The 27,293-nt window shown below is 42.4% G+C and overlaps 1 protein-coding gene across 5 annotated transcripts in view; it reads right to left on the reverse strand.

The window, feature by feature from the left end:
• Nucleotides 1–11,997: 11,997 nt before the first annotated feature.
• Nucleotides 11,998–27,293, reverse strand: part of LOC138198199 (glutamate receptor ionotropic, NMDA 2B-like) — a 133,559-nt gene continuing 118,263 nt past the window's right edge. For all 5 annotated transcript variants that reach the window (XM_069149473.1, XM_069149472.1, XM_069149471.1 and 2 more), the window contains 2 exons: nt 25,042–25,280; nt 11,998–20,083 (listed from right to left, as the gene is read on the reverse strand). In XM_069149473.1, the coding sequence (XP_069005574.1) occupies nt 17,807–20,083; nt 25,042–25,280 (2,516 nt within the window). In that variant the 3' untranslated portion in view covers nt 11,998–17,806. The remainder of the gene's footprint in view (nt 20,084–25,041; nt 25,281–27,293) is intronic.

Here is a 27,293-nt window from a genome sequence, read left to right on the forward strand (position 1 = left end):
CCCTCTCCCTCATCTCTCTCCATCACATCCCTCCACCCTCCACCACCCCCCTCCACCCTCCCTCCCCTCACACCCCTCTCTGGAGCTTTTTTTTTTTTTTTTTTTTTTTTTTTTTTTTTTTTTTTTTTTTGCTATTTCATTGATTTGAACCTATTTCTACCATCAAAATATCAGATTATACTCATATTGCATGTCTGGCTGAGCATGTTGCCTACTGCTCCTTTGTTCTTATTGCATCTCAAGTGAAAGTGAATTAGCCTAATGAAGGCGCCGGGGTACAAAGGCAATATGGAGAGGAGACCGGGCTTGGATGGAACGGGAGGTTGTGTCTGTAATGAACAAGGCAACAGATAAAAAAAATAAAAAAGACAATGTGTGAGAAAATAGGTGCGCCTGCATTGAAGGAAGATTTCAGTGCAATGGATGAAGCTTGTTAAATTCACAGTGGGCTCTTAATGCTGAAACACCTAATGCACGCAAAGTGCAGCTATATATTTTTTGTTTTGCATAACGACACACCACTTAAATCATCATCATCATAATATGTGGCCGTTGGTTAATGTTTGACACGACACTCAGAACATCACCACGGCCACCACAACAATGGAGGTGCTACAAACAGAATCCTTTACCCATTAAATGTATTGTGTTGTCTCTGCCTCAGCTTATCTGCTCTCACACAGGGCCAGTGAGTGCAGCACAGACCCACTCACACTCTCTACCATCATAATGATGTGCCCTATGCCCCCATCCACGGTGCTGCACTTTTAATATACTGCAGTGTGTCATACATGCAAACACACACACACACACACACACACACACACACGCACACACACTGACGCTTTCTCCAACACACACAAAAGCAGTTACCAACGCATACATACCCAGAAACGACAAAAGACAGACACTCACAATCGCAAACCTTCAGTCTGAGATTCACAAACACACACAGTTTGCACACATCCGCATGCGGCCACTCACTTAACCTGTCAATCACAAGAGTAAAATCTCTGTTTCTAACCAACAGTTCAATACATTTCATTCCCTTGCAGATACACGTCTATTTCTATCATAGTTGCCATAGCAACTGCATCACAGAGCCTTAACTGTGGATAATTTTTAGGCTACGTATCTACATTTGTTTTTTGTTTTTTTCATATACGATTTCACGCAAACGCTCGGTAAAAAAAAAAAAGAAAAGAAGAAGAATGTTGGGCCATTAATCACTTGCAAGCAGTTGTGATAGTTGTGTTGCCACTAAGTCGAAGTGAACGAGCTGAGGGGCGAGATAAAGGGCACTGATACTCTGGGCCAGCAAGTCAGCCAGCCAGGCCTATCCAATCAACAGGAACGCCTGCTGGGATACACACACGCTCTCGTTCCATTGCCGACAAGGTCACAAAATCTTCCACAAAGGAGGCTCAAAACACACAATTGTAAAGAACGCAACCTTCTCAACACACTTAATGACACATCTTTCATGCACATTACATAGAAAAACTATGTACACATACAAACGGCATTGACAGGGGAGAATATATTAATACAAATCATTTAAATCATTCGTATATTTATTTGTATAATATTTATATTTACTGCTTATTAGAAGAAGAAGTAGAAATCAATCATTTATTCCTCAAACAGCATTCCTTGGAAGATTCATTAAAGCTGTATAGTGCCCAGGTCGGTTTTGCTCTCCTCTCTATTGTTAATATTTTCAATTTACAATAATGATGAAAAAAGAAGTGCTTCAATTTCATTTACTGTATTTTTATTACAGGAAATATTACAAGACTGCAAGTTAATGATGGATACTGTCATGACTTGTGTCCTCTCAAGAACAGTATTTACGTGCAGGAATGGCTGAAACATTACTGGAATGAATATGAGAACTAAACAGTGATTTAATTACTTTAACACAAGCCATATAGATAAACTTGTGAAGATACGAGAGCTGTTGCATGAGATAGCACAGCTTGCATTTCCATTTTGACACCCTGTAGGTTCAAAGAAATCTGAGCCTGTATCTTCACTCAGTAGTTGTGAATATGTGAGCTCTCACACCAAAATGAACCGTTTACATCAATGCAAACATTTATATTTAGTTTATTTATCCTTTTTCTTTTATACAGAACGTCCAGCGGTCTGAGATGTTGCCAAGATGGATGTCAGTCAAGCAAGAGAATGGGCCGTTAAAACAAAGCTGGAGCTCAGCGGGAACAGCCGCAGCGCCTGGACAGAGGAACAGTGGATAAGTGGCAGCACTGTGTGCTCACTAATCACCCTGAATACAACTCAGTCTCAAGAGCTGGATGTCATTTTTATGTTAAAAATCTGAGGCCACTTAGAAAGTTCTTTCTGTAACAGGCGATGCTTTGATAACATTTGTAAGAACCACTTGTTCCAACAGCAGAACAAGTGTTACTGAAGGAACAAATGACATTTAAAATATACTATATAATACACTTGTTTTGGTTTTATATGTAAACTAACATTAAAAAATTCATACTACTATTCATACATACGGCTCAAATTCTATTTTTTTTTTATAGCTATATCTGTACATGCAGGGGCTTGTATTTTTAAATGTACCATTTATGATCATGTTCCTATGAGTTGATTGGCTTTGATTTTGTGAATAAAACGCAAATAAAATGTGCTTTTTTTAAGAATAGAAAATACGTGGCACCACCTTCAAGAAGGTTTACTCAAAACAATATACAATCCTAGACAACATTAGCATCCTGCAGCATGGAATTCATACAGCAGCAACCAGAGCCGCATCAAAGCAGCAGTAATTTGCAGTTTCCTTGATGACCACATGGAGTCAGAGTCATACAACAAACATGCATCTGTGATCTAATGCTTTGAAATCAGCTTTGCATTACAGCAGTCACCTGAATAAGATGAAAAATAGCCCTCATATTACTTTGTTTGAAATCCCAGTCCATCAATGCCTTTGAAGTGTGTGTGCTTCTAAAGTTCTGCTTTGGTACAATTTCACAGTCTTTGATCTTTCTTCATCTGGAGTGTCTTACAATATCACAATTAAGGTCCCACGGACATTAAGTATTATATCAGCACAATGGGCGCTGCTTTGATAACGCGAGGCTGAAAACATATTTCTGAGATATTGAACTTTGATTGTCACTAGGTGTGGTGACCCTCTCACAGTCTCACTGAAACTCCTTCACATCAAAGAGCATGATGCAGCCCAGCTGAAATACACTTGCAGCATGCAAGTCCCTCAATCTGTGACCTTAACAAAGTCTGATGATGCAAAGATTTACTCTCCTCAAAGGGACATGACTGATACATAAGCAGCACTGCGTCTTTCCATCACTACCAGTGATTGTTGTCATTGTACAAGAGATTTTTTTTTTTAACAAATAGAGTGATCAAATAGTATAAAAACTGCAACTCTAAAATACTCAAACACATACAGACTCACCTTTGTGTGATCCTTTTGCTTGTTCACCACAGATGAGAGCTGGTTTAAGGCATCAAACTGATCCACTGCACTGTAGGTATCAGTGGCATGCGGCGGCCAGCAGGGAGCGCTCTCTTCCTAAAGTCCCTCAATGCTCCAGCATCTCTCCCTCTCACACTGAGGCAGGCTGCCACACTTTACCCGTCTCCTAGCAACCTGCGAAACCTGCCTCCAATCACTACGGATACCGAGAGGGATGGAGGGAGGGTGGGAGAGCGTGAAAGTGGGAGAGGGGCGAGAGGAGAGGAGGAGGCGGAGAGGCTGGCTTGGCATTGGCATCAACTGAAAGTGTGCGAAGCTTGAGTGCCAGATAACAAGTTGACGCAAGGGTTTTTAGAGGTGGATCATGTTGGGTGGGGGTGGGGTGGGGTGGGGGTGGTGTGGTGGGTGGGTGGGTGGGTGGGGGGTGGAGGGGGTGAATCATGGAGCCAAGGTTCTAGGGGACATATTGAGATCATAATTCAAATCAGCCATATTACAGAATGTGAGGTGGAGGAGAGTGATTGTCTCAATTAAGCCAGTTTGTCTTGAGGGTCCCCTTTGCATAGCCTTCCACAGCTCACTGTCCCTCCTCCCTCAGCATCTCCTCCTGTCTTCTCTTCTCCTGCCGTCACCCACATTCTCCTGTAGCCCATTAAATTTGATGGTGCCATCATCATCTCTGCTCTGTCCTTGTGACTCGTGGCGAGCCTGTGTGCTTCATGACTCCGCTCTTCCTTGGGGGTCCGTACTCCTCTCTGCGTGTGATCTGTGTTTTTTTGTGTGTTTTTTTTCTCAGACGCTGAATGCTGAATACATGTACACACAAAAAAATGTGCACTGACATACAACACAATCCAACCTCGCATCATACACATGTCACATACACTTACAGCGGCATGTTGGAGATGACACGTGTAACACAACAAGTCTATATGACATTCTGGGGACATGTCATGCATACCGAATACAAAGAAAAACACACTTTGCACACACCCACACCCACACATGCTCGTCACTCACAGTCACAACACATGAGCTTTCACACACTCCTTGTGTGATTCCACAGTGACCTTAGATGCTGGATCTCCTCCCCCCCCAGTGGCGGCTGTCATGTGGGGATGTGGCACACAGATACGAACGCATGACAGGGTTTAGTCGGGAAGACTGAGCCATGATCAGTGTCAGGTTGATGCACAACAGGAGTCACTGGAGTGAAAGCTGACAGGTTGTGTGAGGGTAGCAACAAATACAAACAAATATGATGCTTGGAAAGAAAAAAAGGATGACATTTTGCTGTGACTAGACGGCAAATAAACAAATATAACAAGTGTAAATTCGAGGAAATGCAGTTGCAGGAAGGTACTTTTGAAGCAACCAACTTGCTTAATGCTGCAACCTAAAGCAGTATGATGTTATCATTTCTGTTACTACCGTCTTAATATTTACTGCCCCTAACATTTACTTTACTCTCATGAGGACAGCAGTGGTGCAGCATCACAGTTTTGCATGAAGTTTTACACAGATTACATCTATGAATAATTACAACAACATTATGACCAACAATGTGAGAGGTGAAAATAAAAGCACTGATAATGATCCCCAGTAATAATACAACAGTTTTCTGGCTACAATGACAATTATTTCTGTTTATGGCAGACTAGTAATGTTATTGTAGGACATGATATGATACTACAATTGTTTTACTGACCACGTATGTTTACACATAGAATACATTTGACTCCCGTTGTCATTAGCTCTTATTAAACTTAAAAGCAGAGCTGAAGATCAATGTACTGTACCAGATGGTGCAGATAGAGAGCTGAACAATAATAACAAGCAAAACAAAGACGAGAAAAATGTAATACGATACGATACAATATGATACGATACATTGGTTCCACTTTTTGTACAACATTTTTTTTTTTTTTTGAAGTACATCCTGTGCTTCTGAGTTCTGCCACAACATCACACAAACAGATCATCCTTTGAAGAAATGCAGGAAGAGCAACATGTTAAAATACGCCAGAAAAACTTTAACCATGAGCCACAGAAGAGATGAAGGAGGGCGAGGAGAGGAGGAGGAGGAAGGAGGGGGAGAACATCTGTGTATGCCTGTGTGTGTGTGTGTGTGTGTGTGTGTGAGAGAGGGTTTGATAAGGAAAGAGAGAAAACGCTGGCTCCTGTTGCCGAGGCAACCATCTCTCTCCCCTCTCCTCTTTAACCCTTTCTCCGTAGCGCTTCCTTTTTTTCACCCTCTGTCTTTTACCATCGCAGCGATCTCTCACTTGTTGATGTCCTATCGCTCCATCTGTCCCTCTCCTCATCGCCACGCATCTCTCTTCCTCTCTCCTCACATGACTGCTTCTCTCTCTGCAACACGAAGTCTTGATTCGTGATCTACTCGGCCTTATCTTCATCGTGATTATTCATCCTCATCATCTCGGCACACCTGTCATTTCGTCTGCACACATGTGCTTTGTTTACTCTGAATCATTTGGCGCCAGAGGACAATTTGTGTCAAACTGTGTTAAGGATCAAGAAATAATTATTTCAAGTCAGGTGCTATTATTGAATTGAAAACTTTAAGGAAAGTGATTACAATAAAGGCTGACAAGACTGCACGATCATTCTGAAGGATGTGAATTACTGTATATCTGAAATGTTGATCGTGTTAACATTTGCATAACATTTGAAGCACACTAACTAAACCACAGTGCCACAGTGCTTGGACAGTTTACCACCTTATTAATCAATCAATTAATCAATCAACCAATCAATCAATTATCATTAAGAATTCAGTCACCATGCACACGATACACTTAACAGTTAAAATTAATCCATTGAAACACAAGAACCTTCTCAAGATAGGAAAACCTGCTCATTCCTCATCAGAACAAAGCTTTGAAACTGAAAATAAGTTACATAATAATAAATGCATAATGTTCTGTGGGCTTTCGAGGTATAGGCTAGCTACCAACCATTTCTGACACATGGTCAGAGTACAAGTTAAGGAGGAACAAGTACTAAGTTGAACTGTTTAAGAATAAGTTCAGCATTTAACTTTCTTGGATTGATATCGCTGTCATATCTGTATGAATGACAATTCACAGTTTTACAGTTGGCTGGGGCTTTCTGGAGGATCCAACTGCGTTTACTCTTTCACAGATTGCCCACTAAGCGTAAGGTTGGCAGTTCAATTACTGGTTCCTCCTGGTCGTATGCCGAATTGTGTCTTTGGGCAAAAAGTAAACACCAAGTTTCCCGAGATATGGCAGGAAAGCACCTTGCATGGCTGCTCTGCCGCCATCGGCGTGTGAGTGCGTTTGTGAATAGGAAACACTGTAAAGTATTTTGAAACCGCTAAGGTGAAGAGGTGCTTCATAACCATAGCCCATTTACCATCTACCGTCCCACTGGTTGCCTGGCAACCAGTCCCAGCCAAGACAGTTGGGCACCTAAATGGTCACGGTTAAACTTTGGTTTTTGAACAGATAAAATGAACAGAGCTTTTTTTCTTCCTGTTTTCAGTCTTTATGCTAAGCTAAGCTAACCCTGCTGGCGTTATATTTAGAATACAGATATAAGAGGAGTATTGATCTCCTCATATAAATCTTAAACATATGTATAAAATGTTCAATTCTTCCTCAGCAGAAGGCATTGGCTGTGTTGCCGCTAAGTGTGAATTTGAACCCAAACTGGAAATTCACAAGCAAATAAAAATCCACTCCTGTGACCCTTTGATATGATGGACGTGTGCCATTGCAAAGCAGGAATTTAGAGGTCAGGAACAAAATGCAGTGCCAACAACCACCCTCCACACTTGCCAATTTTCAGTATTTACTCTTTCGCTCTCCAAATGCTGCATGATGAAAATATACTGTCACCCCAATGGTGTGCGCTGTCCAGCTGCTGTGTGAAATCAGCGCCTGATGTTCCTCCACCAGCAGCACGATGCGTGGCAATACATGGAATCACAGCATTCAGCCAAATTAAATCTCGAGGAAGAGTGTGTTTGCAGTGTGCAGAGTGTGTAATCAGCACGTGTCAAGCACAATGCGTCTGCCTTCCATTACACCAAATGTAGGAATTAGGTTAAATTAGACGACTCAGCTGCTCTTGTTCAGTCGTTCAGACCTTCTGTCTTACATTTAATGAACAATGAGCTTGAAATGCATCATTGCCGTGAAATTAATTTGCTGTAAATAATATACTTTACACTTTATTGCTGTCTCAGATAATTCTGCGCTCTCTTTTTTGACATCAGATACCCTGTTGCTAGGTAACTGTTAATTGTTAATTTTCAGGCACTTCATAAAAAGTCGAAATCAAAGGGAAAGGGGCCGAAGTAGAGAGTGACAGAGCAGTGTGGTAGATGTCAGTGCAACACACAAAAGGCAAACAAAATGGGTCTTCTAAAGGCCACAAGTTTCAGGGATCGAGTGAGTTGTATCACTGAAAAGGAAGCTCGCTTTGTTGGACCACAGTCTTGTGGCACCTCCATTATTGTCATCTATCCTTTTTACCCCTGCTCTCCCTCCAGCCTGCTCCCCCCACTCATTCTCCATAATCCAGTGAACTCTCGTCCATAACTCACGGGCTCTTCTTTCTTTTATTACCACAATGCCCCCCACCTTTCCCACCATCCTAATAACTCAGCCTGATGCACAATATAAGGGGGTCCTGGAGAGAGAGGGACTCAGAGTGGGATAAAGAGAGGACGGGAGAGACACTGAAGTACAGAAGCAAGACTAAGAAAGGACGTAAAGAGAGAGTATAGGGTGATGTATTAGGCGATGGGCAAAGTAATGGGAAGGAGTGACGGAGCAAAGCGACGCTGAGAGGCAGACAGAGTGCACGGTTCTGGCTCTGGATGGTTTGTGAGATGTAAAGGCTTTTTAGACAATGGTGGAAAAGTGGCAAAAAAAAAAAAAAATACAAAACTGCAATATTTCACATTTAAGTTGCTCTACCTCACACACGAGTCTTACTCATGAATCTTACTAATATATTTCTACCTCCCCTCCTCAAACCTCACTCCTGCCATCAATAATTAAATAAGTCTTGCTTCCTGGTGTGACTGAAAAATTTATGTGAGCTAGAATGGTTGAGGGGGGGGGGGGGGGTTTCCAGGGATGATGGATGGGAAGATGGGTGTCATCATAGCTGGAGTGGGAGACAGGCAGGATACTGTATGCAGGTACAGTATATACGCAAAAGGTTCATACTAGTATGTTTCAAACTGTCCAACACTGCAGCCACCTGATTGTGAAGGTGTCAGCAAGTTTGGCATCATGTCTCTGAACATCCAACTTCTCTGGCAGATATTTATTTTCCAGCAGAGGTCTGTGGGGAACGCAGGGGAGAGTCAGTGCTGCAGCAGCCGCTTCACTTCATGTTCACTATTTTGGGAGGAACTGTTGGTCCTACATGAAACTCTCTCTCTCTCTCTCTCCGAAAACTTTCCTTCCCTTCAACTCTTCAGTCCATGCTTCTTTTATCTTCCCTATAAACTCTGCACTCCTCTAGCCATGGTCAGTCCTTAACTTTGGTCAAGGCTGAGAAATCTCAACAATTATGACATAGATTGCCAAATATTTATGCACAGATATTCATGAGCCCCAGATGATGAATCACAAGTGGCCCTTGAAGTTGACATTTATGGTTTGAGTAATATATCATAACAAGTATTGTCACGAAAGTTGCTACAAACATAATGAATGAATTGTCATAACTTTCTATTGACTTACTAGTGAGCTGGAAGTCCAACACCATCCTAAAAAACAATATTGTGGGAGGGTCCAGATTAATGTTAGGATTATGGTTAAGGAGAAGGTGACTAACAGTAAAACAACCAGATCAGAACACTATACACTGAGTTGGGATGGGGCTTTGCTCTGTAGTAACCATCCTGTCCAGTACTTACAACCAGGCATGTAACCAAAGAGCTGAAGCTGAACTTTGATTGTAGTGCTAATCGTGAAAATAAACATTACTCTCTAAACATTTGTATTATGAACATGTTAGCATGCCCACATAAGCATTTAGCTCAAAGCAGCACATCATCACAGAGCCAGACATGACTGCAGACTGTTTTGACTGTATGTAATCCCTTAAAGTGGCCAATCAGCTAACTCCTCCTAAAAGGGAACAACTGTAAATGAACTTTCAAGCCTCAATAATGTGATCAAGGAGTTGTATAAACATTCATAGGTCTGCTGTGGTGGAAGAAGTATTCAGAAAAGTACCAATACAGCAACATAAACATATTCCATTACAAGTCAAAGTCCTGCATGAATCATACATGTAAAAGTATTAGCTGCAAAATGTAGTAAGTAAAAGTCCTGGTTTGGTCCCTCTGACTGATATATTTTTATGATTGACACCATTAGATTATTAATAGTGAAGCATCAGTGTGTAAACAGCATGTTACTTTTGTAGCTGCTGCAGGTGGAGCTACTTTCAACTTTATATCCAGTTTTATATCCAGGGACAGAAGATAAATGTGAAGGGTCATCAGATGATTACTAGGTGAGGAAAGAAGAAAAAAAAAAACAAAGGTTTTTGGACTTTTTCTCTGATCATAGATTTTTGGAGCGATATTGGATCATTTGAACATTTATTGAAATAAAACCGTGTGAGAAAGTTTGAGGGAAAAATCACTTTTTGGTGAAGCTGTTAACAATAGACATCTGAAATGTGACGCTGACTACATCTATTTTTGTAAAATGTCAGAAGACAAAGGTTGGAAACCACTGGTTTAATCTTTAACAATTTGTTCTATTTTAAAAGCTTGTTACAATATCCAAAATAACTAAAGTTGTTAAATAAATGAAATGAAGTGGAAGTAGAAAGAAGAGTAAAACTCAAAATTGCACTTGAGTAAATTATACTTAGTTACTTTCCACCACTACTGGTATGTGGCAGATATTAACTAACAAAACTGCTGGAAAACTATTTCAATGGCAGAGACATGTTGACTAAACACATGATTTATCATGAAGCAAAACTACAGTGCAAGTTGACTCTCGAGGATGGCACCCATCCTCCATCTTTGACCAGCTGAGAGTGTGAACCATAGGGAGTGGGTGGGGATTGGACAGGGAGCTGAAAGTCTCAGTACAAGGTAATCCTTGAGTCAAAGGAATTTATAAACAACCCCATCAAACCCCTGCAGATATACTGTGCTCATAGTGCACTGTGGGGCAGTAAAAGTCTTAATGCATCTTTAAGTCACTCTGGATAAGATGTGCTTGATAAAGTGCCAAAACGTATCGTAAGAGTGGAAAACAAGAAAGCTGGTTTTGATTTGAGATGTTTTTGTAACAGTGAGGTCATTAAACAGCACCAAGAGAATAGCTACAATATGGCTTTGCATAATGAATCTGCCTCTCCACCCATTAACTCAAATTTGGCTAACCTTGTGTTTGCATGTGTGCGACTTACAAGATATGGGTCCTGCATCAAATACAGTTTATATTTCTCAGACCATCTAAATGCACATGTTTTCAGCCTTGATTTCCTGTGGGATGTTGTGTCTGTTTCCTCCTTTACAGAATGCCCTGTTTATTATTCATACATTTAAATGCATTTGCACAAGGGATCGGCTCGGTACAAGCACAATATAACGCTACTGGCAACTGCATTGTAGAGTGCTGGTAGATAAATGTCCTTCTCAATGTCAGTTTGATGGCAATTGCTGAGACAGGGGAGTGTTTTCTTCATTTACTTCCATCATCCTGATTTTTCAACCTGTCCTGCTGCCCTGACCTCAGACAATTGTTATGCACATCCTCAATCTCACTGTTGATACCTTCTGGAAAGATAGAGGTACAAACACTTCATTAACGGTGAACTTAAATGGATGCCGTAGGCCTATTTTTTTTTTTTATATTTTAGAATATACAACAGCTAAAGTTGAGGCCAGGGGTCTCAGGCAGGTCCGCTGTACTGCTGCAAAGTCCAGCAGGAGCAATGATGGAGGAGGAGAGAGCAGCCTGAGAGAGCAGCCTGAGAGAGCCCTGAGGGGGCTGGACGGCATCAGACGAGGCCGTGCACAGCGCCAGCAGCAGTAGAGGGGGGACAGACCCAGACCCAACCACTCCACCATACCGTCGCCATATGGCCCTGCTTTCTCAGGCAGCCCTCTCATCTCCTCTTCCCCTCTTCCTGGGGAAGTCCTGCCAGCCAGGGAGGGAGCAAGAGCCAGCTTCTGTGCGACAGAAAGATCATGCATTTGCGAGTATGACAGTGGACATGTCAACGAAACAAAGCAAGAAAGAGGAGGAGAAGCGATACACAGATGAAGCATTTTAGATTATGCATGTGTTCAGAGAGAGAAAGAGAGACTGTTTGTGTCCACTACAGCGAGAAGACAGACTCAGTCAAAGCCATGCAAGAAGGGAGAACTTCTCCAGCACATAAACCCACTAGCCACATGACACGAACCAAGATGATACAGAGTGTGTCAGTGCTTTAAAATCCAGATGTCAACACAAACAAAAGTTTAAAGAGACTCAGTGCCATATGCGTGAAACTTATATTTTTTTATTATTAATACTCAACACTTCATTTTGTTCATCATGTACAAAGAGAAAGAATAGTCTTATTTCAGCACTTATAATCGTAGATATCATTATTATCCTTATTAGAAGTACCTTAATGATGCTTTTTTGCAATTGTGTCATGACGTGGTTACTTTTGTTATTGAGATTACTTCGATCGTTTCCATACAAAAGAAAGGTAAATATTTTCCCCCAATAGTCAGTATTTACACAACCTGTACAATTATTTGTTTTTGTGTGTTTTTCTGTTTGTATGGTGTAAAAAATTTGGTATTATTTCAAAGAAAAGGGCCACGAAAAGAGAAAAGAATGGCCAATAATAATATTATGTATATCATTATGTATACAATTGAGACTATTTATATGTTACAATTGTTTTGTCACCCACAGTTAATTGAATCAGGCTATGTAGTTCCAGTGAAGATTTGTGTTTTTCATAAACCTGTTAACCTTGTGAAATACATTTAGTAACAACCCCTTATGTCATCATCAATTTTCACCCGGTCGGACCAATCGATTCTCAATTTATGAATGAAGATGGAAAATAGCGATATTAACAAACAAACAAAACTGTACACAATTTAATAGAAAATTTTGTGTGCATCAATATAAAGCAATATCAATACATAATACACACAGACAGAGCTGTAGAGTATCAGTAAACAAGTTCTGTAATGAATTAGGATTAACTGGAAAATGATAAACTGCTAGATTACATGGAGCTTCAGAATAAATCAGTTATATAATATCACAGTATAATTCTTCTGCCTGCATCACACAAGTGGCTCACTGATTAAAAATTAGCAGTTAAAAGTCTGTGAAGGAAAATAGAAATATCGAAGTGAAACTTGTCAAACAGCTTCTTTCCAAAAAAAAAGAAAAGAAAAACCACAAATGCAAAAATACATTTTCACAAGTCGGTTGAACCATTACGTCGACCATGTCATGCTCTTATTTGGTCCCACGTGTCAGTATTCCTGACAGAAAAACACACGTCAGCTGAGGTCATATTTACACCCTTCACCTTCAGGATGTTCCAGCCCACTAACTCTCCACAGCCATTTCTTGTGTTGTTTAAAAAAAAAAAAAAACGAAAAAAAGTGACACAGTGTTTTGCTCTACATGAACCGTTTGAGCAAATGTGTTGTGGCATGCTCGTGTGCAGAGAAGGGAGGCTAGGACCAAATTTGGCCTTGAGGGAAATAAAGACTTCTGACGAGCCTGGCTTACTCTACATCGCTGACCCGGACCTGAACACGCCGGCTGCAGAGCAGAGCAGCTGGAGGTGGTAAAGATCTGATGATGGCGTGTTTACCACAGTGTCAGGTGCACCTCCACCTCTCAACCAGTAGCAGTAAACTAGCCCTGAACTAGCCTTCCAAGGCCTGGGAACAGCAAGAACTGATGTATTGGCACATACAGTACAGTGTACAGTAAAAACAATTTCTGTTTGGTCATGCTGTTTATTGCAAATGAGGAGAGCCAACGTGGTAAAAAATATGCAAACCTAACAGAGTTTATGTGCACACTGACACATTTTTCACTTTCCAATCAACCCTGGAGACATGGAAGCAGCTGAGGAGAAAAACAGAAGAGAGATTAATTTTTTCTCTCGGGGCTGAGGAGGAGAAGATCATCGAGACTTATTGGAATCAGTCCAGAACACAACTGAGGAAATAATCTCTGACTGCAAGTGGACAAAAATTGCATATGTACACGATAAATTGCAAATGATATTTCCTGTCTCATACACAGAAAACACGCAAAGTTGCACAGAATGAATCAGAGTCCGGAGCATTTAAGCATTTTCAGCTGTCAACTAGCTGATAGCATTTTAGTAATACGTGAGCCAAAAGAAAGCAACAGCAGTCGATTCCCCTGTTGCAAAAAAGTCGACATGAAATGAGACACGACAGAACAAATGTTTCACCATTTAATAAGGGGTTGCACAAATGCATTTCAGCTTCAAATGGACTCTCCATAAAGATGAAACTACGCTCCTTCGTGGTTTTTCCAAAACATTTGTGCTGAAACTCTCAGCGATATCAACAATACCGACACTGGGAAATGTCCAGTGTGCATTTGTGTGTGTACATGTGTCCTCACGGTGTGTGCATGTGTATATATATATATATATATATATATATATATATATATATATATATATATATGTCTTCCTTTAGCACAGTGATGTCTATCCCAAACACGGAGAGGGGGCAGGATAGGCCGGGCTGACGATGGCTCTAAATTCTGTGTGCAATCACCATTAGAGCCCAGGACAAAAACAAAGAATTTAAATTGAAAAAATAATATCTAAAACGGGCAACAAAAACACAAATGTCTTGAAAGTTTTTAACAAGGATTGCTGCTTAAAAATTAAAGATCACAATATACTGCCTCTATATGCAAATATCATCTCTGTATACATGTAATATTGTATTACATTAATGTGTAGATAGCTGAATTGAGCTCAAAAAGCATGAAGAATAGCTTACCTTAAAAAGAGAGAATCTAACACAATTCAAGGGAAACTTAGCAAAGACTCCTAAAACTAAACTTTCCCCTTGTATCACCAAACGTCTACACCTACAGTAAATTATCCTCAATTCCCAACACTTTAGCAAAAATAAGAAAAAGCTGAATTCTTAACATAATCAGTATACTGATTGGTAAAGTATTATAATTAAGTAAACATGAGATTTAAAGAAAAAGAGGTTTAATTATATCACTTATGATTAGTAATATTTGTGTCTTAACTATATTTTGCATATTTTTGTTCATGTATTTTTTTTCTTTTTATGAGTTTTTATCGGTTTTCTTTATTTCTTAAATTGCTGTAAAACATATTGAAAGTTACATCCTGTCTGTCTGTTTACTGTACAAAGTGAAAAGAGTTTTTTTTAAATATATTATTTACAAGGAAAAGATTGAACATACTAATGCTGACGCTGATTGATGCCCACTCCAGAAAAGTCTCTCCTCTCCTCGCTCTTATTTCCTCATCATATTCCCCCTCGTTCTCCTGTCAACTTCGTACACCTTCTCGCTGATAATGGTTGACCTGAACTTTCAAAAATGTGTGCGTATAAAAATTCCAGAGATCTCAATCTATTTATTAGGAGAGTCGTATAAGGGGGGAGGAGGAGGAGGAGGAGGAAGAGCGGGGGGACAGGGGGGGGGTGAATCTGATTTAAGGCTAACTCGATCAGTCTCGCTGTGACAGTGTTATCTGTGAAGCGAGGGAGGAGGAGAGGTTGTTGAATTTATGAATAGTTATCAGCGGTGTTAGTGGTAGTAGAAAAGAAAAAACAGCTGTTGTCGCTCTATTGTGATTTGCTTCCCTTCACACACACACACACGCACACGCACACACACACACACACACGCACGCACACACACACACACACACGCACGCACGCATGCACACACACACGCACACACGCCAACCTATTACACGGGTGCGTTTAGATCGGGGTATAAGATAGTAGTCGGCGATGACAAAGATCACACTCTACACATTCCAGCAGCTCTCATCTCAGGCCAGCACTCCTGCACAGTCTCCCACAGCCCTTGAACTCCTGACACCGACTAACCGAAGATCAACCCTTTAAATAACCAGCAGAGGCTTCGCGATTCTGTACAGTAACGTGATGAGTCATCATCAGACAGCCCGGGGTGGAGGGTGGGGAGGGGGAGGGGGGGTGACGGGATGATAAGGCATATCTACAGAGTGCCTGAACCTACACTGAGTAAAATGTCCTGTGCAATAAATGAGGCCTCTTCAGCTAAAAAGACTATCTACATCAGTCAAAGTAAAAAGCAATCTTTCACAAGATGGCCGCCTTTCCCGACGCCTCAGTCCGCGTTTAAGAGGCCTCTCGCAAATAGACTTCCTCCCCGGCTCAAGCTTTTGTCAGCATCATTGCTGTGGGGGCAACAACACTTCTCCTACACGTTTTGTAGCATTTCGCCTACATCAACGACAGTCCATATATTAATCATACACAATGTCCAAACAAAGCTTTCTGCGTCAGCCTCTCAGGCTAAAAAGTAATGCCTTCGACAAGATACTAGTGAGAGGCCGAGAAAAGTAAGTGCCTGGTGACAGTTATGTAACCTGAATAAAATAAGTGGTCTAAAGGCTGCCATGTTGTGAAGTGAGACGCATCTGTAACAGTGGGACATCCTGAATACAATTGGTTCATAAAACACTGCCCATACTTGACATATGAATTTTTTTTTTTTTTTTTTTACGAAGTTATAAAAGATCTTAAACGGCAACTTGTATCCAAACCATCGGCAGCAGCGTCTCAAGTCTGCTGTAAATTTTTACTGCAGTTTTGGCTCATAAATGTGAGGAGAAACAGCCGAAAAGCGCGCTGGTCCGTCCTGGTGCCGCCGCGTGAGGACCATTTGTGAACTGGAGGACACTTCCTCTGGAGACCATTAAGGCACGTCCTTCCTCTCAGTATCTTCAGCCTCTGACGAAACGTTGTTGTTCACAGTAACACAAGTTCAGACCGACTAAAAACTGCATGTGTTTTAAGTGTGTGTGCACTCGGTTTGCAAATGTCTTAAAACATCAAATAAAGATCTGTCGGCTCCAAATGTGTCTTCCAGATCCTGTTTTTCCACGAAGGAGCAAATAAATGTATGAGCATGGAGAAAAATATTCTACAGAAAACAGAAAAACAGGAGTTAAGGACTCAGTCTTTCTGGCTTGTTGGTTGAACTAAGAACAACCTTCCTGCTGCCACCGAGGGCAGACAGAGTACAACTACAGATACTAAAACAGTAGTGAAATATTATACCAACAGAACACAAAACAAGAAAAACTTAGTGATATCATAAGCAGTGTTATCATAATCAGCACTAACATCTTTGTTATTCACAACGTTATCAGTATTATTGTTGTTCTTATACCCTGTTTTTTCTATAAGAATATTTATTATCATTCATGATTGTATTTCTCATAGCAAACAAGATCAGCTCTTTTGGCATCAGGGTTAAGGGGAAGGAGCGGGGGAGGAGGGCGGGGGGGTGAGAGAAAGAGGAGAGAGGGAGAACAGAAGAGTGAGTGCGAGGTGAAGAGAGATGGACGGGCCGGGATGCGTCCGTCTAGAGAGAGAAGCACTAGTCGTCTCCTGTGTCGCGGCTCTGGTAAACGTGACGATGTTTACTTTCTGCCTTTGACACAGGGGCAGATGGGCAGTTCGCTCCCGTCTCCGCTCTCGCTGTCCTTCCTCAGCGGGGAGCCTTCGGATGGCCATCGCAAATCGCACCAGGCTCACGCGGCCGACATCAAACTAAGACGAGGTGTCGCCTCATTAGGATATCAACCGAGTGGACCGACTTCTACCACACTGGTGGATAAAATGATGGAGTTGAGTGCGTTTGTGAGGTCGTGGCGAATGTTAATCGAGTGCGTTTGGACATAAAAGTAGAGTAGCTTTGGCCATTTCTGAGAGAGGGTTAACATCCCATACCTCCCCAGGATGTCCTGATTTTTTACCCATACTTTCTTGCAAAATTAAGATTTCTTTCCATTTCCCCCTTACTCTTACTTTCATATATCAGAGTCTCTACCTTTCAGTCCTTTCCTCCTTCGTCTCTCTCCTCTTTTTGCTCATCTTTCTGTCTCGGTATGGGCTAGGGTTGCAGTGTGTCTACAGTGTCTTTAGAGTCATCCCTGAGCACCTAACACTAGATGCCTCTATTGCTCTCCTCCTTCTCCCTTGCCATCGTCCGCTCCTCCTCCCCATTTTATCTTTCACACGTCAGACTCAATGCTGGAGAGTTTCTCGTACACATGGCCATTGCTTCCATTGAAGGGACGCGGGGGGCCGACCCCCAGCATGGAGCCGTGGTGGTTCATTCCACCGAGGCTGAGCTCTTTCGGGAACCGGGGGGCCACGTTGGACATCACCCCGGCTGTGGCAGACGCTGGCAGATATGACGTTACGCTCATCTGGCTCCTGAAGTCACTTCGGCTGTTTTTGGCAACTTGTTGCTGCTGCTGTTGCTTTTTCATGTAATATTGTTTGGCTCCGTGCATCAAACACTGGTCATCGCCAAAGGTGGGTATAAAGGGGTTTTGGTTTACCCGATCAGGGTAAAGAGATTTGGATAAAGAGAATCCTCCCCCACCTCCTCCTTCCATCAAAGACCTATCCCTGTCTCTCATGTCTCTCTCTCCGATGGAGCGGCGGTGGAGGCCCTCACCGCCTCTGAACAGGCCAAACGGTGAGCCGGGTCCTTTCCGGCTCTCGCCTCCATAAAACAACGGGTCCCTGTCTCTTTCTCTTTCTCTCTCCGAGCCCCCGTGACGCTCAAATATGTGTGCAAAGGGGCTGGTGCCTTCCATGTAGCGTTCTTTCTCCTTCAAGCTAACACTCCTGGGTGGGGGCAGCATTCCTCCCATACCTGCACCACCCATCCCTCCGCCTCCTCCTAAACCTCCCATCAAACTTTCCATCCCGCCCGATTCCTCTTTCTGAAGGTCGACAAATGCGTCATACGAGTGTTGCCGCCTGAGTGGCTTGCCGAAACCTCCGCTCTTCCTCCTCTGCTGGGCCTGAGATTGAGACTGAGGGCCTGCGACCATACCTCCTCCTCCTCCCCCACCTTTCCCTCCCCCCATCTGTTCCAAGAGGTGGTTGTTGTCCTCGCTGATATCGTAAAGGTTTCCTGTCTTTTTACAACCTTCGCAGCGCATGCAGGTCGCAGAGCTCGGGCGACTGTTTCCACCTCCTGAGGACCCACAGCTCATACCACCATACCCACCATGCATGGACATCTGCTTGCCTCCTCCGCTTGCCCGACAGTTCCTGCACTCCCACTCTCCCCCCGCCAGCCCGGATCCTCCTCCGCTCTTTGAATCTGGCTTTTTGGGTTTGCTTTTCAGGAAGTCATCCACAGGTACAAGGGAAGTGCAGGGCCCCACCCCTCCATCTCTGCTCACAGGACCCTCCGTCAAGTCCACATGTTCCCACTGAGGAACGCCCTCTTTGGGTCGAAACTGGTCCAAATAAAAATCCCTAACGCTCTCCTTTTCTCTGAAAAGATAAGAGTTCCCATTGTTGTTTCCTCCTCCACCTCCTCCACCACCTCTCTTGCGTTCGGAGGGCAACAGCGGCGGAGAGGTAGAGCGGTGACTGTGGTAGTGGTGGTGGCTGATGTGGTAGGGTTTCCTCCTGTAGCCCAGCTCAATCTCGTCCAGCTCCCGTCTGGACTTGGCAGAGGCCGGCCTCTTTTTCAGGCTATCACGGTATTGTTTGCGCTTCTTGGCATTACCCTCCAGGTTTCCGTAAGTTACAGTGTGCGTTGAAATGTCTGAGACATCTGAACGTATATTCCCATCGTCATCTCCTCTCCCTCCACAGTAGCCATGTCCAGGGATGTAGGTGGAACTCGAGGCACCTCCCTTGAAGGAGAACTTCCCGTACAGGTCGGGCAGGCCTCCCTTGAAGCTCTGGCCCGAGGGAGGAGTCTGTCCAGACAGCAGGTCGAACTTGCTCATGTTCCTGTGGGTCAGCGCTGAGCATGGCTGCGTGGTAAAAATAGGCGCCACCCCTCCGCCCAGGCTGTCACAGTCGAACATGCCGCCCTCCAGAGAACTAGCACTGCCCAAACTCTGGGGCCTGTTGGGAGGAGGTCCGCTGAGCCCTAGTTGTGAGCCGTGGTGGTGCAGGTAGTGGTCCTGGTACAAGTTACTGTCCTTGAGGTGGATGTTACCAAACGTCCTCTCCACCTCACTGATGTAGTCGCTAAACATGTTATCGTCGGGTGGGTAGGGTGGCTTGCAGTCTGAGTGGCCCGCCAAGCTGCGCCGGTGTTCAGAGATGTCATAAACAGATGATTCACGGCGGATGAAGTCCAGAGCGCTGTGTGGTGACCCGTTCACCCCTGACAGGGAGGCCATGTTTTTGGCAGTGCGTAAGAGGCGCATAATGTTGGAATGGGTGTTGTTCATTGTGGCTGATGGAGAGTTCAATGCAGAGCTGCTCTTCTCCTCGATCTGCACCCCGTGAATGCAGCTGTAGATGCCCTGTGGGGGAGAAAGACAGGGAAGAGGGAGCATTAAGGAGTGAACATTTATTAATCACCAACATTGTAAACTAACACGTCTACACACGTTCTTCATCCATCTATGTCACACACATCTGACAGACCAGATGCACTTTTATTCGAATCAATCCAACTGTCTACACAAACCGTACGTAGCTTTACACATGGCAATGCAACCTCAAATATATTTTTTGAGTTGATTCGCTTCCATTTTACATGTGTAGCTGCAGTGATTGTGTGTTGCTGTCAAAGCGTCGGTGACTTTCACTCAACACTTGGCCTGAACACATCCTGTGCAGACAGAGACAGACGACTGAAGCTGCTTCTGCCTCTGCTACTGTGTTCGTTACACCTCCTGTGTTGACATGGTGTACGTTGACACAAACGTCAGACCGTAGTTTTAATGGGCAACTGGGATGTTTGAACAGTTGGTCAAAGAAAACGTTCCCACATTAATATTCGATTAAAAACACAGAGAAATTATTTAAGTTAGCTATACTGCATAAAATGCTGTCAACATTGCAACCTGACTGTGCTTTTTAGGGTTAGGGTTATGATACGATACGATACGATTACAATAAGATACGATACAATATACTTTATTGTCCCAAGTTTTTCTTGGGCAACTGTTGCTGCATTTGATAGAATTCTGCATTTTGGACTTAACATAATATTATTCCTAAGACAACAATACATTCACAACACTTAAGGCATATTGTACGAATGTGACTGCATTTTATAGCTTAAAAAAAAAATCCAGTGTATACAAGCTTAAAAATGAAATATTGCACAGTCAGTCTATATAAGTTATTATTTCATAGTTTAACAGCTTTTGGTGTTGATGCTCTCCATACCTTACTGTATTTCATTAAGTTAAACATGTAACTGTTACATGCAATTTATAGACATAAACATGTGGTGTATTCACTGGTGTGAGATCAAGTGAGACAGTGCAAGTGAGCAAATAGCACAAAGATTCAGAGAGGATAGTGTGATTTGATGGTGGATGATTGATATAGACAAAGGGGCTGTAAAAAAAAACCTCGGACCCAGTGATCAATACCTTTAATCAATGTGATTAGAATTCAGCTGAACAATATCGTCCGGCAGTTATTAAACACCTCAGTTCCTCAACCCCTCACCGCCACCGGCCACAACCCAATTCCTTCGGAAGAGAAAGGCCAAGCCAAGGAGAGACTACTAGCAGAGCGTCACAGTGACAGAAAGATAAACTGCTCCATTTGCATTCAGTGATGTACGATACAATATTTGGATAAAAATGGATGTACAGCAGAGAGCAAACCAGGCATGACGGATGGGGACGGTAAAGGATCAGATCAATTTCCAACAATGATTTTTCTCAGTTTTTCTGGACATCTGTAGATGGCTATGGAAATAAAGGAACGCTTCAGCCACTGTTAAAGGCCAAAGCTCGGCTGTCCTCTGTCCTGCTTGCCAGTGCAGAGGTCGGGATGCTGCCGTGAGGTTAGGGGTCTCGCTGCTGTCACATCTTCTCTGCTGTTTGGCAACGACTCTTCCACACCTCCTCCTGATATCCACTAATAAGACCAGTTGAACCTCAGTTCTGCTTTCACGAGCTACTTGTTTCTAGTAATTAATTAGCCCCATTGATGGTGCCTGCATTGCAGCAAAAAAGGCGTCATCCCTCATTCCAGTTTTATAGATAATGTTTTTACTTCTTTTAATTTCACAGTCTGTTAACAGCCAAGTATGAAAAGCTTGACAGTGGCTACAACCTAGAGAGGTTAACATAAATACAAAATGACTCAACAGTATTGAAGAAAGATGGGATCTGGAGGGGAATCTTGAAGTGTGGGACAAATGTATACGCCCACCGCTTCGAACCAGCTTTCAATGTTTATCGAGTCCTTCTCTGTCTCATCTGTGTTTCTTTTTTCCATCTGCCTGTTTATATAATTTGTCATCACTTCTTCCCTTTTGTTTTTCTTATTTTATTGTTCTGATTACACTGCACCTGCTGCTAAATCTGTGACTTCTTCACTCCCAAGGCATCTATAACATCAAGTCCTTTTGGGGAAAGATTTCCAGAAACATTCATCTTCATTTTAGGTGTATTTTCCTTTTGACCTTAATGTATGGTGAAGTTGTGTTGGTGCAGTTTGAGGGCAAGGTCATAATTTATGGGGTTTTTCAGATCTCTCTCATCCTCTCTTTCACACACACACACACACACACACACACACACACACACACACACACACACACACACACACACACACACACACACACACACAAATAAACAGTGGTAACAACCAGCAGCGGGAACAAGAACTAAATCCCGAAGAGCATCAAATCTCAGACATTTAACAAAGCGACCGCTGCTTCATATTAAACAGTCGATTTTGTCTACTCTGCATGCCTACGTAATGTAATAGTTGGCAGATTGCTGCCGGCCTGGTGTTACAGTAGCTGATTGTTTGGGCAGGATGTGTGAATAGAAAAAAACTGTGGCCGGAAGGTTTCGAAGACAGTTTCTATCCAACAAGGTATCACCAAAAAAAAAATCTGTGATTCCACAGATACAGGAAGAAGCAGCAAATCAGCACATACAGTAGGTTGCATTTCGAGTGCCAACTGCATAAGCAGCTCATAATTTCATACTGCCTGTGTGTGTATGTGTGTGAGAGTTTATGGTGCTAAACGAAAATGAATTTAGCCATGATGTGGTGAGAGCTGCGAGAAGCAGAGTGATTAAACCTATAATACATTTACTATTTTAAAGTCATTAGAGGCTTTTTAAATCAATATAATTCATTTGTTGCAGAGCTGCAGGTGAGACCTGGAGCAGCCAGCCAGCTGAGAGCTGCTCTCAGAGCAAAGGAACTCTAACTGACCGTGACTCCGTGACCAAAGCCACGTGACTCACGCCAACCGTGACAGATGTCTCATTTTTTACACTGCAGATCTTAAATGTTAATTGCAGCAATAACAATAAAGTTTATTGGATTATCCTGTGAAATAAAAAAAAATAAAAAAATAAAAAAGCGGAATCAATCTGAGTGGCAGAGCACGAAAAGAAAAAAAAAAAAAGAAAAAGAAAAGGAAGAAACGGCCGCGGCTGCGGAGAAAACACTCAAGTTAAATGAGGAGACAATGTGAGGCTGCGGCCGAGGACTGTGCAAAGATAATAAACAGCGATTTGCATTGTTGTTGTTTCACAATAACCGAGCTCTGTGCTACATGTGCAAATGAACACTCTCAATGAATATTTCCCCTGAATTATTTTTAACATACCGAATCATCTGGCTGTATTTGCGGACACGTAGCGTTAATTTATTCTGTCACACTGCAGCAAAGAGAGAGGGAGCTTCTGTAAACGAGCGCAATCACTGAGCTTAGTTGTTCTCTGATCCACTTCCCATACAAAATTATAACGATGCAATAATCAAAAACAACACCGTGCAGCCTTTTTTTGGTGTTGTTTTTTATGTGGAAATGAGAAGTCGACTGACATTTTAGCAACAAGTATTTTATGCTCCTCCTGCACAGACACGGCCACGCGCACACCGACATAAATAAGGCAGCGGCAACGAAGGTAAAATTAACACCTTACAAAATAATCAAATTCGGGCACTGAAGCGTAATATTAGCGCAGAGAGGGGAAAATGTTATATTGTTGTCGTTTCGGGTTTTTTTTTTTTTTACGTCCTTCGCAAAAGCAGCCCCGGCACCGCAAGAGCATATCAAATGGAGGGAGAGAGAGCGGCAGTGTGTGGTTTCCCTGCTGTAAATTAGCCACGTGGTTTCGCCTGCAGCGGTTCACCTTCAGAGGCACACAGTGAATTACACCCGAGCCATGTCAAAACAATTGGAATGCAAATCAAATACCTCGGGGGTGACTTTGGTCTCCTGGGATCCAGTAATCTACCCGCGCCGGTTCCGTGGCCGATTTTTTTTGTTGAGTGAAATATCGATTTCGGCTCAAGAATTTGTAAATATTTACCTCATGGGCATCAGAAAGGCCTCAGCAAAAAGAAAAAGAGGGGGGGGAAGCTCCGATATCTGTGTTTGGAGAACAGAAGTTCGGTTTGGCTGAGTAGGATGTATACTTTTATCATTTTGAGGACCTTCATTTGAGACAACTTAGCTAATAAGGTGTCTTTACAGACAAGGAGGGTTCAGTGACACACAAGGTAAATTGAATAATTGTAACCAGTTCAGATATCTTGTACATCCCTAATTTCCATCTTTACCTAATGCTAAATAATCTACACTGTTTTGGCTGCTGTCATTCATACCTGTGAGGGAGTGTCAAAGATATATTTCTGGATATATCAGGGAAGGGTTTAAAAAAACAAACAAACAAAAAAGACACCAGGTGTGAAAAGTATTTCTTCGAACACTACTAATCAATTTAATTATAAAAAAACAAAAAACTACTTTGAATTGCACTCCTTTGTGGGCTTTGAAACTAAAATTCTCATCTTTCCAGATGTTGTCACCTTTGGTTTCCCGGAAGGCAAACACGGCAGGGTAGTTGTGCAGTGTTGTGTGGAAGTTGTTGTGTATTTCTATCAGCTCCTGCAGAATTTGGAAAGTGTGCCAGGTAGAAAAGTGTGATACTGCCGGGCTTATGCTTGATTTTGACGCTTAAAAATACAAGCGTGGTGTGAAATGTGTCCGCTGCAGTGTCCTTTGCTTTGTCTTAAAAAGACTTCATTGGCAATATGAATTTGTGAAAGTACAAGCCGAGGCACGCTGATCAACATCTCTCAGTGGAGAGTGTCTCCAACTGTGTGTAAATATGCTTCTTTCTGTGTTTTAGGGCTCTACGTCATGCAGATGAATACACTTATGATTTCTTAATTCATTTGGACAAAATTAGAAGTATCAGGGCAAGTATCAATACAATCACCATTTCCTTGTAACAACAGTTCCCTCCCCACCCTCTCTCACCCTGCTGATTGAGAAGACGAAGCCGGGCTGGCCGGAGCAGACGCCCATGAAGCAGAAGCGCAGCTGCCAGTAGAACCAGTGCTCGCAGATGAAGGTGATGAGTGAGAGAGCCATGGCAGCACCCAGCATGTAGAAGACGCCGGCCATGTTGTCCACGTCCAGCTGGCTGGACATCACCTCGTTCTTCTCATGGTGGCAGATCCCAGTCAACCAGAGAGACTCCAGCTCCTCCATCTCACCTGGATGGAAGAGAGGTAATGACATGGAGGGTTGAAGGGGAGGCAGACAAGAGGAAGGACAAAGGGAGGGAGACGGTGAAAGGATGGAGGGAGAAACAGTTGGTATGAAGGAGGATGGAGGCAGAGAGAGATGGATGAAGGGTAAGAAAGAGGGATGGGGAAGGGTTGAAGGAGCAACAAGTAGGAGGAAATGGGATGGAGGGAAGGAAGGATGGAGATACATGGATGAACAGAAGAAGAAGGGATAGATAGATAGATAGATAGATAGATAGATAGATAGATAGATAGATAGATAGATAGATAGATAGATAGATAGATAGATAGATAGATAGATCGATAGGGACACCATGACAACATTTGAAAACGTTTTTTTTATTTTATTTTTTTTAATATATACAGGAATTGAAATAAAGAGAGATGTGTGAAAAAGTGGGAACGGATGTGAAATATAAAGTAGAGAGGAGGGATATGATGTAATAACAGAATGGGTATTGGAGGACATGGGGGATGGAGAGAATGACGTAACAGAAGAAGAGAGGAGGGAAGATGGCGGGCAGGCGGGGGAAGGGGGGCAGTGTGTTTAGAAGTGAAATACAGCTCTGAATTTCACAGCAGACAGTAAAAAAAAAAGGAGAAACACACATGCCATCGGTCACATGTTAATTACTTCAATCTTATTTGGACTGCTTTCTGCAAATAATTGTGTCTGTCGGTGTCTGTCGTGCATCTGATGCTGGTCCCCGAGCTTCTGGTCTCTTTTGTGGGTCACCTTCTGTTTCATCACGAGCTGTTCTCTATCAAAGCTGACTGAGGCAGGACAGACGTCGGTTAATTAATCATACATTCAGCCGCTGTCGCTACACTGTCAGCGCAACTCCTGCACTACAGCACTGGCTTGGCCTCTGAGCATCAACAAAGGATCTGTGCAGCATACAAACTCAGAGGCACCGCACACAAAAATACAGAGAGTCAAACAGCAGCACTTAAATATACTGATAAACTGATCAACGGTAAATGCAGCCAGTTTGCACCCATTCTCATCAATAACACTGGCATCTCAACAACCGGTCGGGGGTTAGGATGTCGTTTTACTTGATATGTTTGTTATGTCCCTTGTTTTCGTTAAGAAAAAGGTTTTTGGAAAGTGCATTCTTTTGTCGTTCATTGGACATCAGAGCCCACCTAGTGAGAGGATGCAACAATTGTCCCTGACAAGACAGTTTGTTCAGGACCTGTAGGGAGGTCCAACACTGTAAAACGTAACTGTTTATAAAGGTTAATGCATTAACAATGGCTCAGTCCTGAAACTTAAACAGCTAAACGAAATTCACCATTGTTAATGTTATTGTTAACACCTGGTCATTTCCTCCTGCGATGTGTCAAAAGGACATTTTTCAACAAAAAAAAAAGATGGAACTTAATTTGTCCTTGAAAACAATAGTTGTGACAAAAAAACAGCAACAACAACACGTATTATCTTCTGGAGCGTTTAAGCACATCTCAAGATTTTCAGAGTTAGGGGCAAGATTCAACGCTGTTTTATTGTCTGTATGCTAAAAATAAAGCTACAGCCAGTTAGTTTAGTTTAGTTTAATAACTGGGGAAAAATAGCATGGCTCTGTTTAAAAGTAAGAAATCACACTTACCAGCACCTCTAAAACTTCATTTACACTTTATCCATTGTTTGTTTGAGTCATACAAAAAATAAAGTTGCCATTTATGGGGTCTTTGTGCAAAAATAACCTATTTCCCAAAGCTAAGATAAGATAACCATTTGCTGTAACTGTATAATCAAATCTAACACTCAGCCAGAGTAAATTACAGTGTTTTCCAAAAGCTGCTTTTACATTTTATGGTGTCTCAATTTTATGTGGGCAATAATACTGTACAAGTGGAAAGACGTATAAGACACTGGAGGACTCAACGAGGGAATCACAATGGAGCTGATGTAGGACAGCAACAGACTGTCAGAGGTTCAGTGACAATGTGTTTGCTTTTAACCACTGTCTTAAA

The sequence above is a fragment of the Embiotoca jacksoni genome, unplaced genomic scaffold, assembly GCF_022577435.1.
Source record: "Embiotoca jacksoni isolate LCO1_2020_lvr unplaced genomic scaffold, fEmbJac1.0.p SCAF_15, whole genome shotgun sequence".
NCBI classification, from domain to species: domain Eukaryota; kingdom Metazoa; phylum Chordata; class Actinopteri; family Embiotocidae; genus Embiotoca; species Embiotoca jacksoni.